Source organism: Taudactylus pleione, unplaced genomic scaffold, assembly GCF_031769625.1.
Source record: "Taudactylus pleione unplaced genomic scaffold, aTauple2 ptg000266l, whole genome shotgun sequence".
Classification (NCBI taxonomy): Eukaryota; Metazoa; Chordata; class Amphibia; order Anura; family Myobatrachidae; genus Taudactylus; species Taudactylus pleione.
Window position 1 is genome coordinate 4,112,394 of NW_028284668.1, and position 23,288 is coordinate 4,135,681.

General features: G+C 44.7%; 1 protein-coding gene across 1 annotated transcript in view; it reads right to left on the reverse strand.

Annotated features, from left to right (window-relative positions):
* FOXRED2 (FAD dependent oxidoreductase domain containing 2) overlaps positions 1-23,288 on the reverse strand; it is a 423,284-nt gene that overhangs the window by 115,124 nt on the left and 284,872 nt on the right. The window contains exon 6 of the mRNA XM_088481219.1: positions 5,902-6,067. Coding sequence (XP_088337345.1) covers positions 5,902-6,067 — 166 coding nt within the window. The remainder of the gene's footprint in view (positions 1-5,901; positions 6,068-23,288) is intronic.

A 23,288-nucleotide genomic window follows, 5' to 3' on the forward strand; every position in this document is an offset into this window, starting at 1 on the left:
AACGTTCATTGCATCTTCTTTAGCGATTTTGTTAAAATCAAGCAGTTTGGGTACTAACTGCATGCAATGAGGTTAGCAATTTCTGAGTAATGTTAGACCTGTTGTAATTGTGCATGAGGAGCCGATATTACTTGATATTCCCTATGTTTACGCAGGGTTGCAAGGTATTACAGATGTGTGAAAGGTGGTAGTGGGCGTCTCTATGCTGGCTTTGCGATTGCAGACATTAGCACATTTTCGCAACAGACCTGTATGAGTAATTGCATCTGCGATTGCAGTATCGATCCATAGTGAATCAGGTCCTATATCATTTGTTCTGGGGATGTTGGAAAATCCGGATGATCATCAAGTAATTTCAAGATCGTCTAATGTGTACCTAGCTTAACAGACAGAGGGCCTGATTCAGAGCCAGACGCTATTTGCGGACGCTCGTTCAGAAAAAGGGTCTGGCTATTTAAATTGAGCGCTCGCTCTTTGCGGTCTGTTGACGCCTCTATGTCTGAGCGAGCGTTCGAAACATGCTCTCGCTATTTTGTAAAGACGCCCCTTGGCCGCTCGCATCATACGTCATCTCCGCTATTTATTACATTAATCGAGTACATCGAAAGGCGTATGAACTGCTCGCTATTCTTGTGGTAGCATTTTCCTACCACAATCATAAGAGCAGTTCAGGCTAAAAGACAACCAACTGACGTGGTTGATGACACTGCTTTGTTAATTATGCACACCCTTAAAACGCCCGTTTTGACCGTTTGGCACACCTGCGTTTGGATCTCCACTCCCCGCTTGAAGCACCTTCCCCTGTTACCACCCACAAACGCCTCATCCTGTCACTCAAATTAGCAGGCATTCGCTATTTTGCGAGCACACGATTTCCGACCACACTGACTGGTTGGTGCATGCGCATTACAAGCCATACACATGTGCAGATGTGCGAACATCGCTCGGAGCGAACGAGCGGCCGCTTACGAGCGGCTCTGAATCAGGCCCAGAGTACAGCACCATTATCTGTATGATCTTGTTAGAACTGTTTAAACATTAGAATCGTTTTCTCATCAGTCCTGCTGTTTTAGCTATCTAGTAGGGGCTAACTGACCACCAATAATACTTTTGTGTTACAATGTAACTGCCAGGGTATGGGTTTGTTTTTCATGTGATCTCATTAGGGCTAATCAAGCGCTGAAAAAGCTTTCCCTTTAGTCTGATGTAGTGCTGATATCTCGGGGCCATAGAGAACTGTGCAGGGCCCGGGTTATTTTGGGGGGCGTGACAACAAATTCATTTAAAAATATTAGAAAAATTGATATTTGCTGCACTTCCACATGGGATGCTGTGTGCCCTCAGCCAAGGGCAAATCCACAGGGGGTGCGACCAGTGGGATCACTGCCCCCCAAGCAGCCAGAGTAGATTTCTGCTGATCAGCAGCAGCGTCCCTGGACCCACTGCAGCTCTGCACACAGCAGCGTGTGCTGGACTAGGAAGACACAGGTTGCTGCTGCTGACAGGTTAGGGAGTGCAGTGGCAGGCGTTGGACCTGGGCCTCTCTATCATGCCCAGGCAATTAGTACCCGCTCCCCCTTCTCGACACCTCTGGATATTGCTTTAATGTTGCAGTGTAAATTGCAGGATTCAGCATTGCTATTAATGTGAACTAATGGATGTAGTTTGCTGCAATATGACATATACATTATTGTAGCACTGATATTGTTTTTTTAGTGCTACTGTGTGGCAGGCAGGGTACAGCTCCGTTATTCACATGGTCTGGTTAGCATTGTTGAAACATTGAGATTGTTTATTTGTTAAAGTGTAACGCACAGACTATTGCAATAAATGTGGAAAATTCACTAGGGGGCCTATTCATCATCCTTCATTTTTACAAAAGCAGGTAAAAATGCACATTTTCACCTGCAATTGTAATAATGTAGTTATCGGGCCTTTCATCAAGAAGGTAAAGCAGGAGATATCACAGATACTGTATATCCTACTTACCTTCCTTTTGCAGAATGGTCCACTGTCCCCATACACTAGTATGGGGACAGAATTCATCAAGCTCTGAAAATATAATATTTTCGGAGCTTGATGGCGAATGCTTCTGCTCCGGGATTGCAACCCGCTCCTTCCCTATGAGGAGGTACGGGTTGCGATGAGGGATCCTTTGGGATCCCTTCGCCCCTGTCTGTCACCCAAGGCCGGCTCTTGGGGTGTTTGACCAGTGTGGTCGAACAGGGGCACCAACCAAAAGAGGGCGCACCCCTTCCACCATCCCGCACTGTCATGCTGTTTCACCCGTGGGCCGAAGTGTCCCATAGGTGGTCTGGTCAGGAGGTTGGGCACCCCCCACCACTGCTGTGTGGCGATGTCAGACACAGGAGTAGCTGAATGGCTGCTACATTCAGTGCCGGGAGAGGGCTGGTGGATACCCAGCTAGTGACGGAGTACTGGGCTCGCAACCAGCCTGATGTTACATGGGAGGCATGCCATGCAGACATGCCCCCAAATAATGTCACTTAGGGGGCATGGGCTTTGGTAATTAGGCCATGCCCCGACTACTGGGCGCATTATAACCATCGGGCACAGGGTGCGGCTACCCCTGGAGCCAGCCCTGCCTACACCTTCCGCCGACGTTGGGGCTCTTGTGCGCATGCGTGACCTGTAGGTCATGCATGCGATGTCCCGACACTGCTCCGACAGGAGCAGTGCAAAGATTCACTGCTCCAAAAAGGAGCAGTGAAGCCGCTCGCAGGGACAGCTGATTTTGCATGTCTTATTGCAAGTTTGGGACTAAACACAATTTTAAATATGTCACTGGATACAAATAACAAATAAATACACACAGAGTCTGGCTGCACTCCTAATTATACAAATCAAAATTGCTAAATATCTGTAAAAAAAAGAAAACTGTCTGTATATTAAAACACTTTTAAGCTGAAAGGAAATATATCAGAAATTAGGGATGAGGAGTAAGGGAACAATAACTATGGCCACCTATAACTAAACCAAACTCAGTTCAGGACTATCTCTATCTTTTCTAACTTTTTTTTAGATATTTAAGTCTAAAAATGTAGTAGTCAACTTTATTGCACACCTGTGTAAACTGTCAGTGGGTGGAAATATGTAACACAATTTAGCTCTGTGATTTAATGCCACCACTCACAGTGTAGAAATAAAATAAAGCCTAAAATACCCTTCATGATATCATATTCTAACAACCTACACTGGCATATACTGAAGAAAGATCAATTACTAAAAGATACAATCCCAAATAAACCAAAATGTATCTATAGAAGAGCACCGAATTTAAGAGACAAATTAACAAAGAGTGTGTTAAATACAAAGGATTCCTACCCAGTACGCACTAAAGGTTTTCACAGGTGCGGAATGTTCCAGGCTTGTGAAGAGATAAAAACAGAGAAGATGAAATATACAAATTTCAGTGCAGGAAATAAGGAATATGATATTAAACACTTCACCACATGCCACACATGCAATGTGGTATATTTGGTGGAGTGCAGTTGTAATTTAATCTACATTGGCCGTACAAATAAATCTTTGAAAAGGCGCCTCAGTAAACACCTGTGGAATATTCGTAAGGGACTTTGGGCCTGATTCAGACCCGCTCGCAAGCGGGTCGATGTTGCCCAAGTGCACATGCGCACGACGGAGGCGGCTCCGTCGTGCGCATGGGCGAGACCCGAATAACGACGACCAAGCCGTTGTTATGGGTCTCGCACCAAAGGGAACTGGAGAGATCGAAATGAGGAAGCCATGTTGGCTAAAGCAGAGATGCATTGGACACACAAACTAAAAACTTTGTATCCCACTGGATTAAATCTAGACTTCGAGATTAAGTGGTTTTTTGTAATGTAAAAAAAAAAATACTATTTATAGTTTTAATTAATTATATGAATACCACATAAGGAATTAATCTGGATTAAGTTACCCGCCGGAGTTTTGAGAAAATAATTTTTAATAATGGATCTTAATAAGGATGTTATGTTAATTTATGTGTAATTAAGGTCTTATATAACCAATTTTAGGAATCTGGTATTATAGTTTTAATTTGCATTTTATACCAAGAGATTATATATATTCTTCAATATATGTCCCAAATGTATTAATGCATATGCACTTTAAAAATATGAAATGTATATTTCTATTTTAGGATGTTATCCTGATCCCATGTTGTACATATTTATATTTATTTATACAATTTCATGTATTAATGTGTGTCCTACATCAGTGATTAACTGACCTACTATTCATGGCACTTTTTTGTTTATAGAGGAATTTACAACTCACCGTGAACTTATAAAGATTGCGTTCTACATATAGTAACAAAGGATATGGATGTGGTCCATAGATGGAAAGAAGGAAGTATGAAATAGATGGGCAAGAACTCCGTATAAGAACAGCACTACTGACGAGAAGGAAGATGGCTGCTAAATATGCGTTCCAGATGATGTCATCAACATGGGACATGTGCAGTCCATAGATAGAAAGGAGTGAATGATTCCATACAGAGCGGAATTACTGACGAGTATGGATACAGCCGCAGACAGTGCGTCTCGCATGACGTCATCAATGCGGGACTAATGCGCTCCATAGGCAGGAAGTGAATACCGATTTAACATCATTTAGGAGGGATATAGAGCCATATTCACTCCATATAGACCTATAGAGATTTGGAATATTCATTAATAGAAGAATTGATTACAGTAGGATATTATATCAGTACTTTATCCTGTCTTTTATAGAATTCAGTGTGAAGTACACTTTGACCCGGTAGTGTTATACGGCCATGCTATTTAAGAGGAAAGCTGACCACTTCTGTCACAAACCGTGAGGAAGTGACAGAAGGACCCCATTTTGAAAGGTGAATGTAGAGGCAGAACCAGGGACTTGGGATAGAGGCATTTGAGCTGGAGGTTCCGGAGCCTGCAACTCTTTTTCCATCTACATGCCTGAATATCACTGATTTCTGGTAACGTCTCCATTCATTACCTGTGTGATTATCGTTGTTTGTCAAGAATTTTTTGGAAATGCATGTCTATATTAAATTATATTTTAATGCACTATGTGGCTGCTTTATGTTTTATATTTTTCATGTATGAAACACATCAACATATGACTCTAAAAACTTACCATAAAGGGTGAGGAAGAGAAGATCATCATAACAAGGGAAGTGTGTTTTTTATTTTCACTCGTACATATTGAGTGTCATTGTTTTATGTATTGTGAGGGGATAAGTGCCGGAATTCTGGTCATCCTTTATTGTCATATTGTATTTGGGTTAAAAGATGTTAATCCTGACTGGGAACTGGCAGCTCAGAATCCCCACATTGCACCAGGTCTGTTGTCCTACCTTTTTCATTTTTGTAACACCCTTCACAGTTTCTCCTGGGAAGTATAAGTATCCCTCTGTCGGGTAGAATCCAGATGCCCTTTCTGCTTCCCTGACCTGTGAAAACTAGGGTAATGCAGATAGAGCCCAAGCCACCACTAAAAAGTAGGGTTTTTCTCAAAGTTTCACAGTGCAGTGGGAGTTAGGCAATCAAAATAAATACCCTCCCATGTATAGGGAGATTGTTAGCAGAGTTTGAGAATGGATAAAACTAATTGTCGCCAGCCTAGCACATGGGAATTCGGGTGGGGAAGAGTACTTACCACAATTTGGTAGCAAATGGAAGTTAGAATTAAGAACCTCAAGGTGTTATTGTGCCTCTATAGGCTCCCTGTGTACAGGGAAAACAGTCCAGTAGGTCTAGAGTGTCATGGATAGTTTGCCCAGTACACATGGACTCTATAGAGTCAACTTAATTACCACCTTTTTACCACCCATAATAAATATATATATATATATGCGCACACACACAAGATACATAATCTGAAGTGACAACTTACTCTCCTACAAGAACCACATCGGCCAAGACTTCAAACATCTGGTAGAGACCTGATGCCTCATTCATGCGTCTCAATAGTACATTAGGAAGCTGGGAGATTAGATAACAAGTTGCTGGCCATGGAATACTGTGGTAACGGTTCTCAGTCAAACGATGGACGGATCGAGCTACAAGAAAACAAAATTATGTAAACATAATTAACATCTAGATATTGAAACTAATAGACTAATGTTTAGATTGGAAAATGAGGCCAGCAAGGTGAACTGTAATTAAACTTCATTGATATTGTTTTCATGAGCATTATACTTTACTAAGCTACTGCACTAATAATGAAATAAATATTGATTCCTAGAATGAATTCACTGGTCTACCACTGCAACAGTTCCCAATAAGAAGAGGCCACACTTCACATCAGTAACTCCTTGAAAAAGTCCACCATGCTGAAATGTGTTGGAAGATCACCACCACACTCATTGACATTTAGACTCCTTGTTCCCGATTCCTGCAGGAGTGCAGGCTGAGCAGATTACCTAAGACATTAAGTGCGCTGCACCCCACACTACTACCGGAAACTCCATCAGCAACCATCAACAATCTGACCCCATGGGCTCATTGGGTCACCTCCACAGCCTTCTCCACACCACCACCTGCTGCTGCACCACTAGCTGCACTGGTACTGAGGTTGCCAAGTGCATCCCCTCACTACACCAGCAGCCACAACTGCCACTGATGAACCAGCCTGCACAGACCCCACATGATTGATCACCACCATCACTCCAAGCCAGCAAGCAGAAGACCCTGCAGCCGACCAATAAGGGAAGTGTCAGGCATGGGAGGACTCCAGCACTCCTACTGGTAGTTAAGCATCCAGCACAGCACCAGTGCGCGACGCTGCCAACTGGGGGTGCCCCAGAACTGACTATACACACAATACTCGGTCCCAAGACTGTAGACCATAGGTCCAGCAGGGGTAACGTGCAGGTCCAGAACTGCATGGTAAGGAGCCCCCTGAAAGGGGTTACCCACCTCCCCATCAAGATATTACCTCACCAATCTGCTCACAGGGTTCAGTATATATTACTGTACCAGATAAGGCTGTTCTTGAGACAGACCCACACACCATCCTCACCATCCTATAGAAGCACTGTGGGCCTGATTCAGAGACGGATGCTCTGAAAGAGCGCCCGCTCTGAATCAGGGCGTTTTTTTTTTTTTTGTGCGGCCTCCTGGCCGCTCGCATAGCTGTGGGTGATGACCCACAGCTATTGCGAGTGGCCAGGATGATGGTCGTGATGGTCAAGATGAGACCCTTGTGGTAGGGTCTCGTGGCCACAAGCCCCACAAGCCACAGAGTGCTTCCGGCTCTAATAGAGCCGGAAGCTCTCCCACTGACATCACTGGTGATGTCAGTGGGGCCGCCCACAAATGGCAGGCGTTCGCTTGTGAAGCCACCCCCCCGCCACACCTCCAAAACTGTGCGAGCTGACGATCAAAATCGACAGCCGCCACCTTTTGGTGCAAGACCCGGAGCGATGGAGCGCCCAACGCTAGCCGAGTCTCGCGCATGCGCACGTCAGAGCCGGCTCCGGCGTGCGCATGCGCAGTGGCCAAACATTGACCTGCTTGCGAGCGCATAGTGCTTGCGAGCGGGTCTGAATCAGGCCCTGTGTCTCCTCAATAAAAGGATTGGTCCTCTATTATCGTTTCTGTCTTTCATTTCCCACATTCCAATATACACTACATACCCGCAGCCACCTTCATAACACACACTGTCACACATCCCCCATCATACACATCACCATCCAACACCACCAGACATTCCACTAACTACTGCATTTACAGGACCTTCTATTTTCTCATACCACTTCCCACCTATTCTTCAAAGCACATCTCTTACCTCCTCACCCTATATCTACACTTTCCTTACCAGTCATGTCCTGACATGTCCCCTCCCCCACCACACCTATGAAGCGTGGTTAATCCCCTCATATATTTATATGTGGAATCTTGGTGTTGCTATGGATTGTGGCTTGACAGAATTGTGATCATGTTTACCAATAGGTACTTTTTCTGCTTCCTCCAGTCCTACTCACTCTGCAGCACTACATCCAATTCACTTCTGCTCTGCTTCCTCCAGTCCCTGCTCACCCCACTCTGCCCCATTGGTCCTGCTAACTCAAGTACTGCACCCTACTCACTTTTACTTCCTCAAGTCAAGCAACCCCTGCAGCACCGCACCCTACTTAGATCCCTTAGATTCTCCTTCACTTTTTTTATTTTTTATTTATTTATTTTTTAAACATCTGTTTATTATTTATCATAATGTTACGACAAATAATATTATTAATGAATAGATAGTACGGAACAAAAAGCAACAAATAAAGCCTAAAAAGAAGGCCAACAGGTAAAATGCAATATTCATTTTTAGATGTCAGTCCAGCTGATCCTAAGACGGCCATCAAAAATATTCCAAAATTATACAAAATATAAAGATATGAGATATATGAATCTATACAAAATATCCTGCAGCAAATAATATATTACCAAAGTTACATATAAAGAAAATATTAAAAAGAAACCTAAACAGAAACAAATCAAACAATATCAATAATTCCAGAATAGCATTGAAATAAATAAAACTTACTATAAGAAAATAAAGAAAAAAGATAAAGAGGGGAGGGGGGGGAGGAAAGTCCAAGGGAAAGTGAGGTAAGTTAAGTACACTAAAGATAAGACAGGCTATTGCAGCAAAATGGCTTTATAATTACCAAAAGCATAGTATTTAATGTAAGCGTTGATACAGATACCATTCAGTGGATTCAAAAATTTGTTGATGTGAGTTTGGGTGGGGTGGTCCAGATGGGATATACTGTATAAAAGTAAAATTTTTTCTGAAACCGAAACACTCCCTTCTCAACATCTGGGAGAGAATAAAGAATATGTAGTAACATTTGTTTGACAGTCATGAGAAACGGAGGAGTTTTAATAGTTCAGTTTAGCAGGAGAACTTTTTTAGCTATGGTCACAATGGTTGTAAGCAAAGGTATAACTTCTCTTTTAGTATGGAGTCCTAGGTCCCAATTATCAATATTGGCACATAACAGAGCCAATGGATCTTTACTAAGGTGTAGAGAAAGTATACTATTGATGAAGTTTACTACTTTGTCCCAAAACTTACGAATGCGACCACACCCCCAAAAATTATGGAAGAAGTCTGCCTTAGAGGCTTTACATTTCAAACATTCACCAGATACCTCTGGGATCAAACGAGCCCTTAGACTTTGAGAAATGTAAGCTCTATTGACCACTTTGAATTGCACTTCTTGCAATTTAGCAGATTGTAATATTTTCATAGTATTATTATAATACTTGAATAAAGGATCAGGGGAGGTCAAGTCAGGAATTAACTGGGACCATTGCTGAATTACAGGTTTCCATAGCTTATCTGTCTTAATCACTTGGAGAACTGACATTAATAGTTTAGTATGGTAAGTAAGGTAAGGACTTAATTTTTACATAACATCGGGTCATCTTATACACATGATTCCGCAGCACATATCCTAACCCACTGCTCCACGCTCCTACCTCACTATCTACCCCATCTGTGTTGCCCCTGTCTGTCTGCCCCGTCCCCTTTAGAATGTAAGCTCTCACGAGCAGGGCCCTCTTCCCTCACTTGCTTCTCCTCCCCCTACTTATAGTATAATTTACACCTAACTCCCCACAACGGCACCTAACACCTGGTTGCTCATGTCCTGCTGCTTGTGTTATGCAGTTATGTTTATAAACCATGTCCTTGTCCTGCATTGTTTTGTATTACTATTAACTGTTTTTCTTGTGTGCCCATTTATGTACTGTGTAAGGTGCTGCGGAACCTTTGTGGCGCCATATAAATAAAGGATAATAATAATAAGTATTGGTATTCAAAAAAGAAAACAAGGACATCAAAACATCATCAGAATCCAGATGTGACATTGAAGAGGACCTGGTTGAATAAAATGTCTTATCTGTAAGTACATAAATAAATTTGAGTTTGGTGTATCGAATTTATCTTTAAATGCCTGAAATGTAAGTAGTGTACCACCACGATCAAATACATCCTCGATTGCCCCAGAATGTATTATATCTAGAGCTGAGAGGGTTATGTCCTAGTTTGTGATGGATTAGTAGCCAAGTCTTATAAGTGTCTTTAAACATAATGTTTTCCAGTATTAAGGGAGGAAGTGATGCTTTAGGAGTTTGTAAAAGGGCACAAGGCTAGAAAGGAGCAAATAACTCAGTTTCAAGAGGGAGTGCAGAATAAGTCTCTCGGCCTAAGCACCAACCAATTATATAACTAAAGTGTACTGCAGTGGTGAAGTCGAGTAAATTTGCAACTCCCAAACCTCCAGTTTGGGAGTTCTATTAAAAAGTGATGTTGCCCATAGCAACCAATCAGATTCTACTTCTCATTTATCTAGCACCTTCTAGAAGATAATACCTGGAATCTGATTGATTGCTATGGGCAACATCACTTCTTAATAGAACTCCTATCTTAGTAAATTTACCCCTAGGTCTCCCGCATTTCCACAAAAATTTGGTGAATATTTTGGAGCAATGTATCATATCAGTTTCGAGGCAGAGCTATGGCTAACATTTGTATTAAATATGACAGTTTAGGGAAAATTATACTTTTTATCAGGGCAACACATCTTAATAGAGAGAGAGAGGGAGAAGTAGCCAGTCAGACAACATTGTGCCAATTTTTGAGAGCAAGGGTGTGAAATTGGCAGCATACAAATTAGAAATAGTAGGGGTTATAGAGATCCCTAGATGTTTTATATGATTAGCAGCTCTAATAAATTAAGTACATACTAGAGGTAGAGAAGAACACTGGGAGGCAGTACCCAATGGTAACAATTCTGATTTGTGAAAATTAAGTTTGTAACCTGTAAAGGAACTAAAACAGGAAACAATATCTATCAAGGTGGGGAAGGTAGTCTCTGGGTGAGATATGAACAACATCATATCATCAGCAAAGAGGGCTATTTTAGTCTCTGCATTACCTACTTTAATTCCATGAAATTCTAGAGACAATGGGCAACCCTGGCGAGTTCCTCTAAATATGGGAAAAGGTTTGGAGAGATAACCATAGCAAGCAACTTGTGTTCTGGACCCAGTATAGATAGTGGATAATGGCCCTCATTCAGAGCCGTACGCTCTGAGCAGAGCGCACGCTCTGAATGAGGGCCGGGCTCCATTTTCATGGAGCGTCCTCCTGGACGCTCGTATAGCTGTGGGTCACCACCCACAGGCTATACGAGCGTGCATTGTGATGGCCGCGATGGTCGAGACCATCGCGACCATCGAAATTGCGAGCCGGAGCCTGCGGTTGAGGTTTTCAACCGCAAGCTCCGGAGTGATTTTGGCTCTATCAGAGCCAAAATCACTCCCACTGACATCACTAGTGATGTCAGTGGGCCGGCTTCTGACGGGAGGCGTTCCCATGGGAACGCCCCCGTCAGGGAGGCACGCCCCCGGCACGCCCACCAAAGGGGGCGTGCTGTCAATCAACATTGACAGCACGCCCCCTTTGATCGGACACAACGAGCAAAGGACTTTCCTTCGCTCGTCGCGTCTGGCGCATGCGCACGACGGAGCTCCCTCCGTCGTGCGCATGCTCAGTCCATAACATCGACCCACTTGCGAGCGGACAGCCGCTCACGAGTGGGTGTGAATCAGGCCCAATGTCTGTATAAAATCCACCGGGAACCCAAACCTCTGCAGGGATTCAAATAAGTGATCCCATATCACTATATCAAAAGCCTTCTCGGCATCGACTGATAGAAGGGTGGCAGAGTCTCCCTACAATAAATCCTGTCTGGTCTATGTGGATTATAGAGGGTAAAAGCAATTTAAGCCTATCCTCCAAGATTATTGTAAAGATTTTGTAGTCGACATTGAGCAGCGAAATCGAGCCTGGTTGTTCTGGGTTTTTCCCAGGCTTCGGGAGAACTTTAAGTATGGTTGTATTGAAATACTGAGGCAAGGTGTGATCTTTCAGAATAGAATTTTATATGGCTAATAGAGCTGGGTAACATTTGGGTAAGAGAATTTAAAAAAATTCTCCAGTCAGACCATCAGGGCTTGGAGGTTTGAATGACCTGACTACTCTAGTCAATTCTTCTAGTGTGATAGGGGCTCCTAGTTGAGAGGACTGTTGAGGGGAAATGTGGGGTACTTTCAAGCCTCTCCAAAAGGCATCTTTTTGTGTTTGGATAATTGGGCTTTCCGCGTATAGATCAGTATACAAGAGTTTAAGTATCTCAGATATTTGTGCACCTGAGTAGGCTTTGGAACCATCTGGTTTCTGTAAAGAGTGGATAACATTGGGACTTCGGGCGCCCCTTAATAAATTGGATAACAAATGGCCTGTCTTATTACCCAGTTTGTGAAATCGATAATCACATGCATATTGGGAGCTATTGTGGTAGTGCGAAACCACAGCATCAAACAGGGATTTTTTGTCTAGATATGAATTTTTATGTGCTGTGGTGGGAGCCGACCTATAGCATTGGTAAGTTGTAGTTAGTTCTTGCTGAGCAGTGAGATAATTTTTATTATAATTTTTATTATATTGTTTGAAATATGAAATTATCTCGCCTCTAAGCACAGTCTTGGAAGCCTGCCAGAAAATTGAAGGGTTGGTTTGAGCATATTCTGTATTGTCAATTAAGTAAGATTGCCAAACCGATTCTAACATAGAGCGAAATTTCAATGAGGATTGCAGATGGTTACGGAATTTCCATTGAAAATAGGGACCTCTATCTATCGAGTCTGAGAGGGTTACCCATGTCAGTGCATGATCTGAAATATATATAGTTTCTGTTTCTGCCTTTATAACTTTGGGGAAAAGACTATTGGAGAGGAGCATATAGTCTATTCGAGAAAGTGATTTATAGCCTGCAGATAAGCATGTGTACTCTCTATCTGTAGGAAGGAGAGTTCTCCAGACATCTAGGAGATCTAATTTATGCAGAAAAAAGGGAATGCCAAAGTTAGAAGGCCTACTACTCTGTGTATCCAAAGATTGTCTATCTAGAATTTTGGATGAAATAATATTAAAATCACCACCCACCGCGAGCACAGAATCAGGTGAAGCTTGTAACCATCTGATTACCTGTTAAAATAAATTCTTGTTATATATATGAGGAGAATATATGTTGCATACAGTATATCTAGAGTTTTGAATGGTTACATCAACAACTAGAAATCTCCCCTCTGGATCAGAATAAGAGGAATGCAATATATACGGAAGACATTGGTGAAGAAGTAGTACAAGCCCACGTGCCTTTGATTAATAATTTGCTAAGGCAATCACTTTATATTGCATCATGTTAAGCTTAATTATTTCTGGTTCGAACTAATGGGTCTCCTGCAATAGAACCAAATCCATCTTATGTTTGTGAAGATATGTAAACACTCTCTTGCATTTTACTGGTGAGTGAAACCCCCCTTTATTCCAAGAACCTAGCTTAACAGGCATTATGCTTAGACAAAATAATGGTACTCATCATTATCACATTAATCATTCTCAAATTGCATACAGTTGGTATGGACAACAATCTACAGTCTCTAGAGCTGAATTCTAAGTAGGATTGGGAGGGAAGATCAATGCGAAAAAGGGGGAAGGGTAAAAAGTGAAATGAAGAAAAAAGAATAAAAATATAATTTTGGAAAGATAAATAAAAACATAAAACTAATGAAAAACCACACAAAAATAAAGTTGTGAACATTTGAGGGGATAGAAATCTCCCAGAAATGTAGACAAAAAAGGTATATTATAACTTCCACTAACTGTTGAGCTCTAAGTGAGAGCAATAAACAAAATCTAATCTCCTGGCCCACCGCGGCCAAAGGTAAATATATAAGGCACATTAGAAAAGGCATATTGAGCCAAAATAAACTAAGTAATGTGTAGCATATTAAATATTCCTTCGAACAAAACGCACAAGCAGACATTACAATCTGAGTAGCAAAAATAAACATCACGTATTCCAAAGGAACAACAATAAGGTTCCTAATTTGATGGAGAATAAAGCATGAGCATCAACTCGAGATCTAAGATGGTTCAGTATCACAATAGGGAGAAGCAGGTGATTTTGCCAGATTTTCTCCTGCTATAAAGGCTGAGGCATCTGCAGTTGAGGAAAAATATCTAATAAGAGGATACATCAAATAAGCATAGCCTTGCAGGGTATAGAAGTGCAAATTTGCAACCCTCTTTAGTAAGTCTGGTGTAAACAGGAGAAAATTCTTTGCACACCTTAGTGACTTCCACTGAATAGTCTTGACAAAGAAACAGGTGTGCATCTTGAGGCAAGGTTATGTTTTCTTCTGGATGCCAGCCAAATAGCCTCCTTATGTGTAAAGTTAAGACACTTAAATATGACCCCACGTGGTCTGTTATTCGCTCCCCCTTTGGGTTGCCCCAGACGATCTGCTCTTTCAACGACAAGATCTGTGCATTCTAGGTATTGCTAATATTTGATTACTGGAGGATACATTGTTTTTAACCATTATATTCCAAATGGTCAGTATGTATCACAAAGGACTGTGACTGAACATTTTTTATTTGAATAATAGAGATTATCACTACCAAGCATCAGAAAAATTGTTTTTTTATTATATTTTATGTATTTTGCTCTGAGGCGCCTGCAGAACTAGGAGGCCAAACCGGGATGCCGAAGAAGGAAACATATCCACTTTGTAAAACTTGACAAACGTGTGAAATGAAGACTATGAGGCTGCACGGCACAATTGTGACGAGGAGGCTCCTCTACCGGCCGCCCATGACGCACCTACGGAACGTGTGGAATGAGCCGAAATGGAGGAAGGAGGCAGACGGTTGGCACTAACATAAGCCAGATGAATAGTCAGCCGAATCCAACGTGCCAAAGTCTGCTTAGACGATGGACAACCCCTCCGAACAGCATCATAGAGGACAAAAAACGACTCAAGCTTAAGGAGGGACTCTGTCCTGGCAACATAGGTGCGGAGAGCCGTAACCACATCCAAGGCAGAAGAACCACCAGAGTCCTCCACCAACGACGGTACCACAATAGGCTGATAGATATGAAAAGCCTACACAATATTGGGAAGGAAAGCGGCTACCATCCGGAGTTCCGCCCTATCAGCATGAAACACAAGGTAAGGTGCTTATTATACATAGTCCCCCATTCTGAAACTCTACGAGTCGAAGCAAGAGCCAGGAGGAGGACCGTCTTCCAAGACAGGTACTTAAGATCAACATCCTCCAAAGGTTCAAACATGGGCGACTGAAGAAACAGAAGCACTAAGTTTAGATCCCAGGGAGGTATTGGGGGTACGAAAGGGTGCTGCGCGTGCAAGACCCTTTACAGAATGCCAGCATCTCAGGAAAGAAGGCCAATTTCATTTGAAAGGAAAATGGAAAGGTCAGAGACTTGCAACTTTAAGGTTCCTAGACAAAGGTCAGAATCCAGGAAAAGCAGAAACCGTGGATAAACGAAAAGTCCTAGACAGAAGACCCTAACCAGAACACCATGAGATATAAGCACGCCAGAAGCGATGATCATGCGCAGCCAAAACTGGCTTCCTGGCACGTATCATGGTGGGAATAACCGCGTCTGGGATGCCACTGCGTCTTAGGATATCGGTTTAAAGAGCCACTCCGTTAAACGCAGTTGTGCTAAGTTGGGGTGTATGAAAAAAACCCTGCTGTAGAGGATTCGGGCGCATAGGAAAGGACCACGGATCTTCTGTCAAAAGGGACCGAAGGTCAGAGAACCAACTTCTCCGAGGCCAGTTCTGAGCCACGAGAACTACAGAGGCTGTCTCTTTTTTTATCCCCTTTTTAGAAGACAAGGAAGACACGGAATCGGAGGAAAAAGATAAACAAAGTCGTAGATCCACTGACTTGTCAGAGCGGCTACTGCTTCCACCTGCGGATCTCGAGTTCTTGACACGTATACTGGGAGCTGACAATTCAGTCATGATGCCATGAGGTTCACCTGAGGACATCCCCATCGATGTATCAGCGCGCTGAACACGTCTGGATGAAGCTTCCATTCTGGATATCCTGTCGACTTAGGTAATCTGCTTCCCAGTTGTCCACACCCGGGATGAATACCGCCGACAGGATTACTTACTGGTTCTCAGCCCACCGGAAGATCTCAGTTACTTCTCGCATAGCCATGCGACTCAGGCCGTTGATGAAAACGACTGCCGTCGGACTGATCTCTTACCGGATGAGCCCTTTAGAAACTTTGTTGCCTCTATCAGAGCATTGTTCGCTCTGAGTTCCAACGCCTGTATGGCCCACTTCTGTTCTAGAGGGGACCCTTGAACCTGAAAGTGGTAATCGAGGACTACTGCTCTCCATCCTCGGAGGCTGGCATCCGTAGTTACGATGATCCAGTTCCACACTCCGAATCTCCGGCCCGCTAAAAGATTGGTGGATTGCGTCCACCAGAGAAGGCCACTCTGGTAACCGGGCTCAGATGGATCTGTCGTTGTAGAAGCAGATGAGACCCTGACCCCTGGAGTGAAACCAGCTGAACTGTAGTGCCTCGAAAGCAGCTACCATCTTTCCTAAGAGACGCAGACAAAGAAGCATTGACACCTTCTTTGGTCTGAGGACCAGCTGGACTAACCTCTGTGATTGATCTGATAGAAGAGATACTGATGGAGCTTTGAGCAACAGATCATCCAAATAATGGATTATGTTCACTTCTGATGACCAAAGGAGAGCGATCATGACTGCTATGAGTTTGTTGAATATGCGGGGTGCCGAGGATATGATCTTTCAATATGGCAAAATGCAGAAAAGCTTGGTGTGGTTCCCATGGGAAAATGGAGATAAGTATCCCTGATATCCAGGGATAATAGGAACTCCCCTGGTTCCAAGCTCACAACAACGGACTGCAGAGATTCCATTTTGAAACAATACATCTTTAGATACAGGTTTAAGGACTTGAGGTTCAAGATGGCCATGACCGCACCCTCCGGTCTGGGCACTACAAACAGGCTTGAGTAAAACCCCATACCTTGCTGATGCTTTGGAACCGGAACTAACACAGATGACACTACTAGAGACCTGATAGCCTCCTGTAGAACTTGAAATTCTTGCAAGTGGGCTCCCACTGCAGGAGACCCCAGGTGGGACGGAGAACCGTCATGCCACCTGTTTCTCAGCTGGTTTAGACTCTGGTCTACGTGCAACTGTGTGTGGACAACCTCTATCTCCTCTCGGTTGCATAGGAGCACCTCTGGCTCTACCATGAAAGGAATGAGGGGCTCAAAAGGAATGAAACGAAGGTCCAGTATAAGGTCTTCTGGGATCTGGAGCAGTAGACGGGAGGAAAGAGAACTTACCGCCCCGTGGCTTGGGATATCCACTTGTCCAATTCCGTGCCAAAAAGCATTTCACCCGTGAATGGTAAACCCTCAACCGCACACTGGGACTCTGCGTTCGCCTGCCAAGCGCGCAACCACAGAGCTCTGCGTCCTGAAATAGCAGATGCAGATATGCGAGCACTAATCTGACTAATATCCTTTGAAGCTTCTCCCAAGTAAACTGCAGACTCACGGATGTGTTCTGCTAATAGACGTAATTCTGCTCTGGAAGTACCCGAGTCCAAACCTGAAATCAGCTGGTCAGCCCAGCAAACCACAGCCTTGTTAACCCCGGCGGTAACAAGGTTAGGACTAAGTTGAGCTCCTTTTGCGGTATATATAGATCTTAGTGTTGTCTCCAACTTACGATCCAAAGTGTCCTTTAAAACAGTAGCTCCCGGCACCGGAAGTGCTGTTTTCTTAGTGAGATGGGAAACAGACATCTACAGGAGGAGGAGTTTCCCACTTCTCCATCATCGATGATGGAAAAGGGAAGCTAGATGGAAAACTATGCCCAGATGCAGAACAGGTGCTTTACCCTCTGCACCATCTCTGGATACACATTAAGTAGTCAGTGGACGTGGGATCTGAACCCAGGTCTTGAAATTTGGAATTGTTTTCAGGCCCTGTTAATTTCTTGTAAAACTTCCTCCAATTCACCCTCTACGGTATCCTCTGTGGCGAGGAAATCTTCGTCCGACTCTTCTGACTGGAGAACAGTCGTTAGAGTACGCTTTTGAGACGGAGTGTGTAGGCACCGCTGTATCCATCATCTGAACCAGGGTGTCTAGAGACTTGGTTAAGTCAGCTACCCAGGGAGGTTGAGACCTGCGTGCCTCAGCCAACTCTGATGTTAAATTTGACATAACTCCTACCATGTCAGTGACCCATGGCGGAGCAGGAGAGCTAGCAATCGCCATCTGTGAATCCGTTGTTATACAAGCATCACATAACGTGGAACCAGTGGCATGTGGCTTGGTCTGTTTGTTGTTACACTTTGAACAGACAAACAGCCTTTGAGAAGCCTTGGTTCTTTTGGACATGGTACACACAGTCACTCAGAGAAACACAGCATAAAACAGAAAAGACACAGACATATAAAAACAAGAAGGCTGTGGGACACAGAGGAGAAGAAACCCCCCTCCCACAGATCAGATTCTCCTGCACTTACACCCCAGTTACTTACAGCCTCTTTACCAGGGATGTAATCAGGGGATGTTGTCCTGCAGCACAAGAATGGCAGCAAAGGAATCCAGCCTTCTGTGTCTTACACTGCAATCTCCTATATAGAGATGCAGTATGAGCTGCTGTGTAATGATGAGCAGCAGCCCTGCTGTATACAGCCGCTAGCCGCGTAGAGGAGAGAGACCCGCGCTGCCTTTAAGCTCCGCCCCCCTTCTTTATGCCCTAAAGAGCTTTACAAGATGGCTTCTGTGGCCATTAACCTCCCCCCGGCGTGCCACACCGTGTGTACAGCGGACCACTTACCGTCTCTCTGCCCCGCGTGTAACAGCGGGGAGAGGGAGAGCCGGGCGGAAGGAGGGAGAGCAGGCACCTGGTCGCACTTGTAGCACACTTATCCCCTGCCCCGTGCTACTGTAACAGTGGGGAGAGGGAGAGCCGGGCAGGAGGAGGGAGAGCAGGCGCCTGGTCGCAGTTGTAGCACACTTATCCCCTGCCCCGCGCTACTGAAACAGCGGGGAGAGGGAGAGCCGGGCGGTAGGAGGAGAACAGGCACCTGGTTACGCTTGTAGCGCACTTATCCCCTGCCCTGCGCTACTGAAACAGCGGGGAGAGGGAGAGCCTGGCCGTAGGAGGGAGAGCAGGTGGCCGCGCTTTATCAGCTGCCCCGCACCAGGCTGAGCCGGGTGCCGCGCTTACCAGCGGGAGGTGGGAGAGGGAGAGCATAGTGTTCTGCATTAGCTGCCCAGCATTCTAATTATGTAAAACCGCTGGGCAGCGGCGGGGCTGGGAGCCGGGGGATGCGCAGGTGATTACTCAACGCGTGGTCCCCGATAGAAGTCTCTCTGCAGCTTCAGCACTTCTCTTCCTTGTTGAGAGTGTGCTGTGGCGGTAAGGAGCTGTCAGTGCTTTTCATATAAAATAAATAAACCTAAATAAAAGAAAATAATAAACATATATGTGCTGCTGGATCACAGCAGATTGTGACCAGCTCCATGAGGCACATTTTCTAAACTGAGGGCTGATGGGGCATAGAGGTGGAGGAGCTTCACACTTCTAAATTATTTAAAGTGCCGGCTCCAGTTATCCACGCCTCTATACCCCAGCGTAAGCACCTCCAGTGTCCCCTAGTGGATGAAAGAGAAATATGTTTTTTCTAACAACAGTATTGGATATAGATTTGTATATTTCATTAGAAGACTATTTATGTCCCAGATCAAGTGCTCTAAGCGCCGATCATTTTGTGAGTTTTTTACTGGTAATTTATGGTTAGGGAAGATCCTGTTTCCCCTGACATTATCGGCTGCTGGTAGTAACTTGTGCTAAGAGTGAGAAGAGATTATCTCTTAGTTAAAAGGGCCTTAAGGATCAGCGCTTATCTGTTGTGTTTTTCCTGCGAGAAAATGGCTGCCTGGTCTTTTAACACAGGACCCATGGTATCTTTAACAGCTTGTACCACAGTGGCACAATCCCCCTTGGATTGTCATCATCCAAGGAGGAGTGGGCATTGGTATTATCATTTGACTGTTGTGAGCAATCATCCAGATCACTGGTGAGGTGTGTTGTGAGTTTGGCACTTGCCTGCGTATCTGCTGCAGCGATGTTGGATTCCCGACGCTTGTCAGAACACTGCCTGTTTTTTTTGCCCAGCATTAGAGGGGAGAAATATTTCTCCATGCAACGGAGCCAGAGGTGTCTCTGGTGCTGCGGTGTAAGCAGAGGTGCCGTAGACTCCAATGAACGGAAGTATGCAGGTAAATAGCCAGGGTGACAGCGGACCTCCGGCTTTCTGCTTCCTTCTACATGTAAGCTGGAAGCGGAAGTCCCTGCTCTCTCTCCAGTTTTAATCACCCTGCAAAATACTCATATCATCACTGTCATAAAGCCCTCATTGTATGCTATGTATTTTCAAGATGTCACGACCAGGGCTGTGCTGCACCAGAGATCGCGGACCTTACCTGTCCGGGCACTCTGGCAGGGTCCCTTCTGTGGGGGACTGGCTTCTGGAGGTAACACTAGAGCAGAGGAGTCCTTGAGGCAAGGTGGCTGGACTGCTGGCTGATGTGGTGACAGGCAGCGGTCCAGCACTGCAGACTACTGGGCGCCACCATCTTGGATTCTGACATGTGACCTGGTAAGCCAATCCAATCTCAGCATCATCCTGGGAGTCCTAGCAACCAATCCTGCATATTCCCAGGTTACTTTAGGGCTGCTTGGAAATCCTTTAGTTGCCAATGCAACGTTATACACAGTGCAAGCTGTGTGCTAATTCTCTGTGCTCCCTTGTGTTATTGCTGTATCTTGCAGTTACAGCAGTGTTCAGTCACTGCTCAGCCTGCTTTATTTCCAGCTGAAATCAGTTGCCACTCAGCTTTGCTCAAGTTCCAGCTCTAACCTCCTCGGACTCCTGATAGCTGTGTGCACCATCCTGCTTGCCTCCCCTGCTGGAGAATCTGTCATTCCCGTGGTTCTAGTGTACCTTCCAGTGTTACAGCCTCTAAGTCTGACATACTCCATGAAATCTACAGCGTTCTACTATCAAGCTTCCTTCATTTCATCTTTTATCCATGAATAACACCCCTCTAAGGCCAGCCTCGTTTCAATACCAAACACCTGTTCTACGGTCAACACCTGTCTCCACCCCGAGTCCAATTTCAAATCAAGTCCTGACACAAGGTCAGTTTATCTGAATCAAGATTGTATACAATAATATAATTGGTTCATAGAGCCACATATCCAATTCCACAATACATTGTATTTCAAATTGTTAAGAATAAATGTTCAACATCCTAGTTTTTCATTTGATCATCACCATACATGATGGATTAACACAATAGGTGTAAATTCACATTTACTACAATATCAAGTCACTTTTTTTTTGTCTTTTCTCTTTATCAGTCAACACACACAGACAGAAAAGAGGTGAGCATTGAGTTTATCTATTGTCTCTTGGTGACTTTGCCTCCCCTGGGCTGATATGATATTATGATATATTCTGTGAGTGGCTCAGAGTAGCATGGGAATCTGAGTGGGAATAAAAGCTAGGGAGACCTTAGTGGTTGATCCTGATAAGTTTGTGGGGTGTTATTTTTCCTTACCAGTTGAGAATGCGTTACAGAGCCTACAAAGGGAAGAAGCCCAGGCCTTGGAGTTCTTAGGCTTATACTGACCAAGAAGCACACTGACGCTTCTGCAGAAAATTGCACCTGGAAGTTTTGCTTCTGGATAAGCATAGTGATTTCTGTGATGGTTTAAGTACAATTTATTGTGATACTGATGTACTGTAATCAGGGGTGGTTTGACCGTAGACTTCACAGGGACTTTCCCTGGTGGGAGGGATCATGTTGGGGCCACTAAAATCTTTCTTTCTTTTCTGTTTTATTTTTTATAAAAACCATGTCCCAGCCAGCTGATCAGTTCAGCATCCTCTCAGTCGTGTGGCTGCATGAGACTGACGGCCCGGCAGTCCCACACAACTGGGTCACACTGCACCATGCCGCAACTCATCTCACCGCACCGCCACACAACTCTCCTGTATCTCAACTCCTGCCTCCCAAATCCCAGCAGCAGCTGGAGCTGAGGTGTTGCTGCTCTGTAGGCTGCTATGGCTTTGGATGCTGCTCCAGTGAGTGTGTGGGGGCCAGGCATGGAACATGAACAACCCCAGGTAAGTGCTCCCATCCCTGTGTCTTCCCCTTCTTCAGCCCAGTGTCCCTCAAAACCCCACTATCTCACTGACCCCCTGCCCCTTCCCAGTGTCTCCCTCTTCCCTCTACAACCAGCCCTGTTCTCACTGCCACACCTCTTAAAAACCTCTAGCCAGCCCAGTAAAAGTGCCCACCCCATTGAGCCCAGTTGTCCCTTCCCATCAAACACAGTGCACCTCCATCTCATTGTCACTTCATCTAGCCCAGTATCCCTTTCATATATCACTCTCTCCATCTCTCCCAGCCCCCCACCCCTTCCCTTCCAGCACAGTGCACCCCCATCTCACTGTCCCTTCATCTAGCCCAGTATCCCTTTCATATATCACTATCTCCCTCTCCCCCAGCCCCCCTTCCCATCCAGCACAGTGTACCCCCATCTCACTGTCCTTTCATCTAGCCCAGTATCCCTTTCATATATCACTCACTCCATCTCCCCCAGCCCCCCTTCCCATCCAGGCCAGTGTTCTCCCTCCCTATGAACAATGCAGCCACCACTTTATCTCCTCCCATCAATTAGAACCACTGGGTTGGGTATGGGATGTCGGTGCTCTGGATCCCAGCAGTCAAAATCCAGATGCAGTCATCCCGACAGAGTTAGGATACAGACACCTGCTGGTTGGTATCCTAAACCCTCCCTTTCCCTTTCCTCCCCCCTAGTGCTTAAACCTAACCTACCCCTCCCCACACCCTAAAACTAACCATCCCCCCTTAGTGCCTAAACCTCCCTATAGTGCCTAACCCTAACCGCTAACCCTCCCCCTAACCCCATTACTTACCTTCGGGATTCTGGCAGCCAGGATTCAGACAGGTGTTGGGATTCCAGCACCAGCATTCTTACCGCCAGAATCCCTTCGGTCGCTATTATGACCGCATCCAGGACCACTGGTAGGATTAGAAGAAAAGGCTGGGGGACAATAATCTTCAGTAAAACACCATTTCTAAAAGCCATAGTATTGATACAAATGGTACTAAGGGGGTCATTCAGACCCACTCGCGAGCGGCAGTACGCTCGCAAGTGGGTCGATGGTCCCCACTGCGCATGCGCACGACGGAGGGAGCTCCATCATGCGCATGCGCGAGACCC